Source organism: Antedon mediterranea, chromosome 8 (assembly GCF_964355755.1).
Source record: "Antedon mediterranea chromosome 8, ecAntMedi1.1, whole genome shotgun sequence".
Classification (NCBI taxonomy): Eukaryota; Metazoa; Echinodermata; class Crinoidea; order Comatulida; family Antedonidae; genus Antedon; species Antedon mediterranea.
The window spans coordinates 12,764,869-12,775,964 of record NC_092677.1 but is presented as its reverse complement, the minus strand read 5'-3'; the positions used below and the strand labels follow the sequence as shown (position 1 = coordinate 12,775,964).

General features: G+C 32.9%; 1 protein-coding gene across 1 annotated transcript; it reads left to right on the top strand.

Annotated features, from left to right (window-relative positions):
- Positions 1-229: 229 nt before the first annotated feature.
- Positions 230-10,868, top strand: LOC140057626 (hepatocyte nuclear factor 4-gamma-like). Its single transcript, XM_072103342.1, has 7 exons — positions 230-407; positions 6,996-7,268; positions 7,580-7,698; positions 8,874-9,032; positions 9,556-9,796; positions 10,145-10,381; positions 10,636-10,868. Exons 1-7 carry the CDS (start codon positions 230-232, stop codon positions 10,866-10,868), a joined length of 1,440 nt encoding a protein of 479 aa, XP_071959443.1.
- The last annotated feature ends 228 nt before the right edge of the window (positions 10,869-11,096 follow it).

The following is an 11,096-nucleotide window of genomic DNA, read 5'->3' as shown; positions in this document are numbered from 1 at the left end:
GTTCTGACACTACGCTATTTCCGGCTTGGCTAGAGTAAAGAGTGGGCTATCTGAAAAAAAATAGATACTATAGCAGATCATCATAAGAAAATTATTATATTAACTTGAGTATATATATTATGTAGTACTTCTTGATGGTAGTTTACCTCGATAACGATTGTATTTTTATTAGTAAGTCCAGCTACATATTGGGCGGTGTTTACTCATTTTCAAGTGACGTTTTTATGAGATGTCGTTTGTTTCTGAGTATCCAACAAAGAACGTTTTAAACCATATGCAACCATTCCCTACAGAAATGAATGAGACGTTCACGTATATTGGCGTTTCCCAAGAGATGGATCAGAAACCAGTGATCGGATGGAATGGAAAGTTTATTGGTGGAAGCAACAATAATGCTCCAAGTCCAGGTAAGCAATTTGTATTACAATAATTGATTGATTGATTGATTATATGTATTGATAAGTTACAAGTGTTGAATAATTATAGGTATTGATTAGGCCTATTTATTGATTAGTTACAAGTATTGAATAATTATATTGATTGGTTATACCTGTATAATAATTTGTAATAGCGCCAGAATCAACTAAACCGAAGTAAAAATCAAAGGCGCTTATATTGGATGTTAAAAAGATGCGTTTTAAGTTCTTTTTTAAAAATAGCAATAGAAGTTGATTTAGTAAAATGACAAGGGAGAGAATTCCAAAGAGAAGCAGCAGAGAACATAAAAGACCTTTGTCCATAAGATTTGGTGTTAATTCTAGGAACAAGTAGTAGGTTTTGATCAGCCGAACGAAGACAATTGCAAGAGGGGTGTAGGAGGGAAGAAGATCAAGGAGATATAGGCCTAGGTATTGATTAGGCCTGAAGGAATTTATTGATAATAGGTATTGACTATTACAGGTGTTGAATAATTATAGGTATTTATTGAATATAGATATTGATTAAGTATATTAATTTTATTTTATTTATTGGACAATAATAATAAACGGAATAGGGAATATATTTTCCATGAAGAAAAGCAAAAATTGAGTAGTTATTTCATTCCTAAAGTATTATGGTCTAATAGAAAGGTGCCTGTGTATAAAACAGAAAACCATAGTTCAAACCATTGATTGGGCATCTTTTTTTCACGCATGCAGACTTTCTTATTTTCACAACTTCACAAAAAATGTTCATTATAATTATATGATTTTTCATACAAATAATCTATGTAGCATGATGATAAAATGCTAAATGATGTTACAAACTGAAATTTATCAAATTGTGTCATCAGTAATATCGCTATGTTTGCCTGATATATTTACTAGTTAGCTGTTAACTTTATTAATAATTGTGAAGCTGCCGACTTGCACAGGGCGAACGTGCAGTTTGATCATGCAAAATCGGCCATTACTATTTGCTAATAGCGTTGTTGCTGGCTTTATATTTCAAGTTAGTTAGTATATTAGGATTTAAATTCAGTTCAACATTTAATTCAGTAAAAACACAACATTTGCAAAGATCTAACCAAGAAATTTGTATTAAAAGAAACAAAAAGAACACAACACACAAAAATGAAATTGATACTTGATTGAGAATACCGTTGTGCAATTTTTTCTGATGAGCTTAAGCTTTTTCTATACTATCAAACTATATGTGACAACAAATTGTGATGTGCCCATATATGATAATGTCATATCACTACCATATTTAGGCACATCACTACCATATTTAGGCATATCACTACCATATTTGGCCATATCACACTTTTTTTTGGGAAACTTGTGTAGACAGTCCTTTACTGACCATCTGATAACCTGATCCTCGCGTTTTCAAACCTGAAGTGTGTTTCATCTTAGTTGATTCTATGGTTAATAAGTAACGTTGATATAACAGACCAAAAAAGCTTAACCAATATTAAAATAATTACAAATTGTTGTTCAAAGAGTTTGAAGATATAGATAATGAAAGATTTTAGAAATGAAATTAATATTTGGGATGCAATTTAATAATATCGTTTGTTGATTAAGCATTTTACTGTAGTTCAAGCAATTCAAAAGTATCTTCATTGAGGAAGATTAGAGAAAAGAGTTTACACAATAATCTAAATATATTCATTCGTTCTTTTATTAATATTGTTGGGCATTTCAATCCATATCAGAAAATGTATTAAAACAGATTGTATATAGAATACAAGAATTAATTAGTAGAACCTGCTTAAGTGTGGTTCCCACTAGCGACGCAACACAAGGACGTAACGCAACGCAAGTGAATTGACCAATCACAAGCGATGGCTTATTCGCTTGTGATTACTAACTGTCTATAACTTCGCTTGTCATTGGTTAAAACGCTTGCATTGCGTTTACGTCCTTGCGTTACGTTCTAGTGGGAACCAAGCTTTATATTGTACATCCCTATCAGAGGACACCCCCTTAATGGAACAATTTGTTGTGGCTCCCTTAATAGGTAACTGTTGATGGATACCTAATCTAGGTCCAATTTAAAATGTCAATTTTGAACATTTTAACACAATTATTTAAAAAAAATTTTGATTAGCCATTCATTCATTTAATTATTAATTAAAACAACTATTAATCATATCTCCTATTTTTCTAAATTCTAATTAAATAAAGCATCCCCTCAAAATAAATACAGTACCGCATTTTGTTCTCATCCATTTAAATTTAGATACAGTCTTTTTTGGGTACAGATTTTTGTCCTCTACCAATGTTCTAAATACTTCCTGAAGACTCTATGCTGTACAAAATATACACTCAATTTAGTCAATAAATTATATAACTATTCAAGTTTCTGTACTATTAACTATTTACTGTCAAAAGTTGTACAAAGTCCTAATAATTACTGACTGAAATATAGACTATGACCTACATATCAAAACAATATAATCAAGATAATTATTTATTGTTGTTCTAATTACATGACTATAATCCAACACTTCTACTTTGGACTTTCAAAAAGTCCAAAAACTATGAGGATAAAGTCTAGCGGCTTGGTTGACCAGTTGGACCTTTGTCCACGGTACAAGGATCGTGCTTGGAGTATGTTTTATTTATGATACTTTGTCAGTTTGGTGTTTAGTATGTGTAAAGTCTGCTATAGCAAAGGTTTCTGTTTGTATTATGTTGAGTTTTGCATTTTCTCGAGGTTTTCGAAAGGATATTGATATCTTGAAATAGTATAGTATTATATCTTTTAATACTGATCATATTAATCAAACTTTGGTGTCACTATAAGGTATGTAGGCACTGATATTTTTTTACTTAGATTTCTACTATTAAGGAATTACGTAGTTAACAAATGTACTATAGGCTTAAAATAAAATTGTATAATACAAAAATTATGATGTATGTATTTTTTTTAAACATTTTATAATCTTAATTATTCCTACCCACCACCAAGGACTCAGTCTCTGTATGGTACAGTATGTTGCTCTGTTTACAGGCAACATTTACTCAAAATTTATAAGTAAAATTTGGAGTCAAAATGGCCGAGTGATTAAGACAAAGTGCCACAGCACAGCCACAATATCACCACAAGGCACTACTTGGTCATTGTTTTGGTGCTAGATTAACCCAGTCAAAACTTGTAGGCCGGTTGCCTCGTATTCTGGTCCATTTCAGTTGCTGTTATTAATCACTGCGTCATGCTAACAACTGACCAGTTCAATCACCACAACAGTGACCTTATGTTTCAATAGGAAAAATAAGATTAACTAAAATCTAACTAAATCAATCAGTGACATTTTGAAAAATAATTGATTAATTGATATCCATATTCTATGTCCATATATTTTATAATCAAAAGATATATCTATTTTAAGAGTTAAGTAGTACTTAGTAATGAATATCAAAATTGTTTCATTATTAATATGTATGAAGAAAGTGTTGCAATACTAAAAGGAACCCTTAATATATCAACACTAGAGATATATGAATGATTTTAGCCGATCAAGCTCTCTCTCTCACACAGCTTATGCAAACACGACCAAGTCAACAACTAGAAAATGTTGGCAAACAAAATGCTCGGCCATAAACCATCCGATTGGTGGTTGTTATCATTGCTGCAACTTTTATCAGCTACTTATACCAAAGAGGTTTTTAGGCTATCACCAAGATTTCCCCATCTTTTCCTTTAGGTTACAAACAATGGTTTTGCTATCAACTTGTAAATAAGGTTTAGGGTGTTGTTGGCCTACCATAGAGGTAATCAAGTACATACATTGCCAAAATGACACCAAAGTAGCAATGACCGCTTTAAACAATTATTTTTAGATTTTAAATCAACGTTAACAATATATAATATGATGTGAAATATTGATAAATGTTGTATTTTCAACATTATAATTAATCAAGTCCAATCTTTATTTCAATTTTTTTGACACTTTCAAAAGGTTTGTGTACTTCTATCATGTTTGACCAACAAGATGGAAAACATACTCACTTGGCAATTGTAAAACGTATACCTGTATATAAATAAGAAAAAAAAAATCTGAAGTATTATGTTACTATTTTGAATTTATTTTATTTTATGAGGTCGATTGTAAACATTGTAAAAGTCACCTTTTATTTTACAATGTATTGTCTGATTTAGTTTTTCTTTCTTATTGCACACAACACAACCAGTCTATTTCAAATCCTTTACCTGGATAAACCATGGAGGTATAAAAAATACCTCCATGGATAAACAAATGTATGCCATTGTTAGTTAGTTAAATAAATCAATTAAGATAATGGAACATCCCTCCTGAATAAAAGACACATACAGTAGTTGGTTTTTCTGTTGCCTGATTATTAATATTAATCAGTTGTTAGTAAAGTTTGTAATTATTTTGCATTCTGTATAACCGGCCTGGTCTCTGTGCTGAACTTAAACCTGATGCTCTATAAAATAAAATGTCCTATCAATGTAATTTTCAAAATGTATCCCCCTTCCCCACATTTAGAAACACCAGTACTCAAAGTATAGCCATAATTGTGTAGGCCCAACAATCAGTCCATTAGGCCCACACAATAGTGCATGTCATGCTGTATATTATATTCCTGATGAAGCTGATTATGAATTTATAAATGACCTAGTAAGTAAATATATTTTCTATTGATTATATGTAATCAGTAAGTTTGTTTACTTGTGAAATAGATTAAGGTTGTATAGTAAATGTTCTTATCAATTCTGGTTGCCCTCTAAAAATATCTAACCATAAGTCATGAAAGGAGGTGACATATTTAGGACCCTAAAAAGTATCCCCTTAATAAGATGTTCCTTGAATAGGGGATAGCTGTAGTGTTGAAACATATGTTGCTCCTAGTTTGGTGGATGATCCCACCCTTCTCTTAATTTGAAAAGGACAGAATTTTTATTTTTTTATTGAACCATGCAAAGCTGACCATTAGGTCCCTCAGCAATAAAATACAAACAGTACAGAATACATATCATAAAAATTCAATTATAAAAAACTGCTATAAAGATATAAAAATCTGAGTAAAATCTCACCCTAAGATTTTTGCCAAATTTTTTAGCCTGGCCCCTGAGAAACAGGGGCATATACAGTATACTGTACTGTATTGTTTAAGTATGTATTTCCCATTTCTTTAACAAAGAAAACACAGCTTTACTTTTTACCTTACCCTTGCTTAAAAATTGCTTCCTGAAGTAGTTTTTATTGTTTAACACAATTGTCGTTTTTAAGTTTATTGGCCTACGAAATTTAAAATAGATTAAGTTAATTATAAATTACATCACTGTTTTCTTGTTTAAAAACCAAACTATTTTTATTGTGGTTTTCCTATACAAAATACACAGTTGAATGACTGTCATATAAGTTTTAATTAATTAGAGTTAAAGAGTTCAAGTATCCCATTAAAATGTCTTTGTTGCAATATTTCTAGGTAAAAGATCAAACTTAAAATATTACAGGAAAATTCTGTAGGATAATTCTAACCATATCTCTAGCCTGTTATCCCACTAGTTGAATTCATTTGCACTTCATATTTACAAGTGATACATTCCTCACGTCGGATGTTATTAATGTACAATACATGTTACACCCTTGTTTATCTACCAACGACAAATGTATATGTCACCTCAGATTTGGTAATAGGTTATAGCAAAGAACTTATAACACAAGAATCTCCTGTTCATCCGAAGCGCGTAACAATTTCGAAAGGCATTGTGGGATATAGAATAAAGCTATGGGTGGAGCCATTGTGAGCCATGGAGTAGGGCGCCCGCATCAAATTAGAAAGTCAAAATCATAGAGGGGATCTGCTAATGCTCTAGGGGGGATAGAGTAATTGACTGAGGAGTAGGGCGCCCGCATCAAATTAGAAAGTCAAAATCATAGAGGGGTTCTGCTATTTACTCTAGGGGGTAGAGTAATTGACTTCCTAGTTTGGAGGGGGCGCTGCTCCATGCTGTGAAATAGCGTCGCCCAGTTTGACCTTTTAACCCTGTACTTCCGATACTGTGTTTTGAATGCAAATTGAAGAACAGGAGATTCTTGTGTTATAAGTTCTTTGGTTATAGGAAGTTTAAGTTTATACATTAAAAGTCTTGAAGTTGAACGGTTTTAAAAATCATGTATATACAATACACATGATAATACTTGTACCTATCTGCGAACACTTTGATATCGTTTACTGACTATTTTGTGGATCTTTATAAAACAAACCAACATATTTGCATCAGATAATATAATGGTTTTTTTTATAAATATAATATAATGTGTTATTATTAGATGATAAAATGTATTAAGCTCTGTCAACACTATCAAACTTGATCTGACAAACAATATTTGATGTGCTTATATATGGACATGATTTCATATCACTACCATATTGGGCATATATCACTAACATATTTATTACACTTTTTTTTGTCTAACTAGTTTGATAGGGTAGACAGAGCTTTACATTGCATCTTGTAAATTGGACTATTTGAAAATGGAAAAAAAAACAAGGCTGTTGGTTTATTAGTCTTATCTAAAATGTAAAAATAAATTACCCGTAACTCTAATATTTTTCTTACAGTGGAAGATGCCCACTGTAATCAATCAGTCAGTCAGTGCGCTATTTGCGGTGACAGAGCAACGGGGAAGCATTACGGCGCGGCAAGCTGCGATGGGTGTAAAGGATTCTTCAGACGTAGTGTACGCAAGAACCACCAGTATACGTGTCGGTTCTGTAGAATGTGCGTGGTTGATAAAGATAAACGAAATCAATGCCGATATTGTAGGTTAAAGAAATGTTTCAGAGCTGGAATGAAGAAAGAAGGTATTTGAACTGGTTTATAACTTGAAATATTTATTAACGTACTGTGATTGATAATGGACATAGAATGTTAGTATACAGTAAACATTTAATTCTGTCTTCTACAAGTGGAACCAACAAACAATGGTCCAATGAAACAAGGCCATATGCATGGCTGCAGTCGCGTGCTCAAATTAGAGTTAGTGTTTACCGACCGACCAACATAGTGAGCTACAGAGTCTTTTAACAACAAGATAAGTATTTTAACAACAAAAATTTGTTTCTTTGGAGCTTAAATCTTCCTTGTCAAAATTTTAAAATTTTCTTCCATTTAGCTGTACAGAATGAGCGGGATAGAATCAGTACACGGAGAACAAGTTATGAAGAAAGCATACAAGGTGGTGGTCTGATGGGTGTAAACACGTTACTAAACGCTGAGATGCTGTCACGACAGGTAGCCTACATCTTATTTCTGCATAATATCAAATACTGCATTCACTAACCAATAAGAATGTGTTATTACGTTATCCCTTTCACCTGAGTTTGGTGGATCAGTACCATATTATGGAGCTTTCAAACTATGTTGAGTAAATAATATATAAATATTTTTTATGGATGCATGAGAAATAGCTACGTAAGCGTGAGGCATAAAAATCGGCTCTCTAGTGTGAGACTCACGCATATATGTTGGCAAGTATAGAACTGTACTTGTAAAATTTACATGCTATGTTAGAGCATGGCTGAAGCAGTATACACACACAGGATGTGGCCAAGATGTTTGCCTACTTTCATAGTGTAAATACTTTAACAGGATGCTTATGTACAGACAGATTGTGTAATGTTTAAGCTTTAAAAAATCTTTAACTATTACATACTTAATGAGGTTTTCTAAGCATTGATAGACTCAGCCAACAATTGGGCGTTTCCCCCTTGCACACGCCACTTGCACACACCACTTGCACACGCCCCTTGCACACGCCACTTTGCGTGCAGTATGAATATTTAAAACAATATACTGTAAATATTTGTTTACACTATCAAACTAATTTTACAAAATAAGTGTGATGTGCCCAAATATGGTGGTAACATGCCTAAATATGGTAGTGATATGACATCATCATGTCCATATATCAGCACATCACATTTTGTTTGATAGTGTAGACATAAAGTTTGATAGTGTAGACAGATTATAACAAACATGTTTACCGTAAACCAATATGAAATTCATTATTACCTTAATTTGGAATTTTAAAGGAAATAAACTTTATCATTAGCTTATTATACTCATATGATAATTAGTTTGTTTACTTTTATTAATAATTGATATGTATTTGTATCTAAATTTTTATTCTATTATTAATCATAATAAAATAAATATTGTTGTTTGATATTCAGATTTCAACATACCGTGAATGATTTTAGTAGTCATAGTAATTGTAGGGCAACTTGCCAATTGAGCAGAAAAGTCCGAGTTTAAATCTTTGTTGGGCCAAATGTTTTCACTCTCAAATATTTGGTCATCTTTACATAATTATTATATCACTGAGTTGTTTCTTTCTCACAAAAATATTCTTTTGTAGGGCCTAAATCCAAATAAGTTTGATTTAAAATTTATTATTATTATTATAGCAAGCATCAGCACCAGGACCTCTGCCAGAGAATGTGGTGGCGTCAAAGAAGATAGCGACGTTGAATGACATCTGTGAGAGTATGAAACAGCAGCTACTTATCTTAGTGGAATGGGCCAAATATATACCTTGTTTTGGAGACTTGCCATTAGATGATCAGGTTAGTTATCTCAGAATGGAGAAGAAAGAGGAGGGAGGGGAGAATGAGCAGTAAAAGAGCATGATTAAACTACAATACCTTGGAGATGTAGGCCAAATATGTACATGAGTATGAGAAAAACATGCTATCTCTAAGACAAAAAATTATGTCTAAGGGTGCTGCTCCCTCAGGAGATTCAGGAAGCAAAAAAAATTAAAGCTATCTACACTATCAAACTTTGTGAGACAAAAAGTGTGATGTGTCCAAATATAGTAGTGATATGTTTATAATATAGTAGTGGTGACATCATCATTACTATATTTGAGCATATCACATTTTTGTTGGTTTTCACATGAAAAATGGATTTGCCTATGAAAGGTGGGGAGGTGCATCCCCTGCAAAACGAAATGGGGGGGTGGGGGCAGGGACATGTGGCAGGAGATTTGCGCCAGCAGGCATGTTCTAGCAAAAGGGATATGATGAAAATGATATATTGAAAGGAATATCAAAGTGTATGCAAATATATTTATGTGTTTCAATTTAGGTTGCTCTATTGAGGGCACATGCCGGGGAACACCTACTGATGGGTGTTGCTAGACGATCAACAAACCTCAAAGACTATCTACTGCTTGGAAACGATTTAATAATACCAAGACACTGTCCCGAGTTAGAAGTTAGCCGAGTGGCTGGAAGAATTCTGGATGAGCTTGTTCGACCAATGAGAGATGTTCTTATAGACGATCAGGAATTTGCATGTCTCAAGGCAATAGTATTCTTTGACCCAGGTAGTAAGTCTAAATTTATTTTTATATCAAAAAATTCACTTTAAAAAGAAACAATTGTAAGGGATCATGTTAAACAATTAAGTTAATAGTCTGGTTTCATTTCACAATTTTTTTTTACTAGTGCTATTATAGAAAGTATATTACTTTACACTAATGTTGATTTTAAGATAGTTTTTATTGCACTTATTTCCTGTGAAGGGGCTTTCCTTTTCAATTTTAGCCATTGACATAGGAATAGCAATTACAAAAATTGATTATACCTACTACTTAAGTTCTTTATCAGTTAATCACATTTAGCACGGTACTTGATATGTGCCGAAATCATTATAAATTGTTTCATTTTAATAGACGCAAAGGGTCTCAGCGAACAAATGAAAATTAAGGCCATGCGCTACCAAGTACAGATAAACCTGGAAGATTACATCAACGACAGACAGTATGACTCTAGAGGGCGCTTTGGTGAGATACTCCTCTTACTGCCGACTCTTCAAAGCATAACGTGGCAAATGATAGAACAGATCCAGTTTGTGAAGTTGTTTGGGGTTGCCAAGATTGATAATTTATTGCAAGAGATGCTGCTTGGAGGTTAGAATTATATAAACAATTTTTGTATGTAGTTTTTAACAAATCCAAATAATTATAATAATAATGTAATCAATTACATATTTTGTTTTTAAGTTAATAAATTAAAATAACAACCAATGAATTAAATTATAGGTCCAAGATTATATTGTACAATACTCAAAATAACAATGTATTGTAATGTGAACATTGAGGAATAAATGGATTTTTTTTTCTGTTGAAAAAAAATATAATGACCAAATTTATTTTTGTCTCAGGGGCCCACACAGACCCACAACAACAGACACCAACAGCAAATGCGGCCAGTCAAGGACACGAGCATCTAGAAACCATCACCAATGGTCACACAAGTCATCCAGGGACACCACCAACAATCAGTCCAGCCCCACCAACCTCCATCCACTCTCAACCACCAGATGGCTACAAAGTACATCAACACGCCACGCAAGTGCCTGTACCTATACATCTACCTAAACAAGAGATTGTGTGAGATTTATATTTGTTAGTGTTTAAGTCACGTACTGATTCGGGTATAAGCCCACCCTGGGGTAAAACCCAACCTTGGATATATGACACACTCTGTGTATGAGGCCGTCCTCGAATTTGGAGTACTTTTCTACTAAGCGTATACAGTATACGGTTTGAAGAATTTTTCCTTTAGTGCATATTCATAGATTTTTTTTTTATCATGATTAATGAATTGAGAATCTGTAATTGA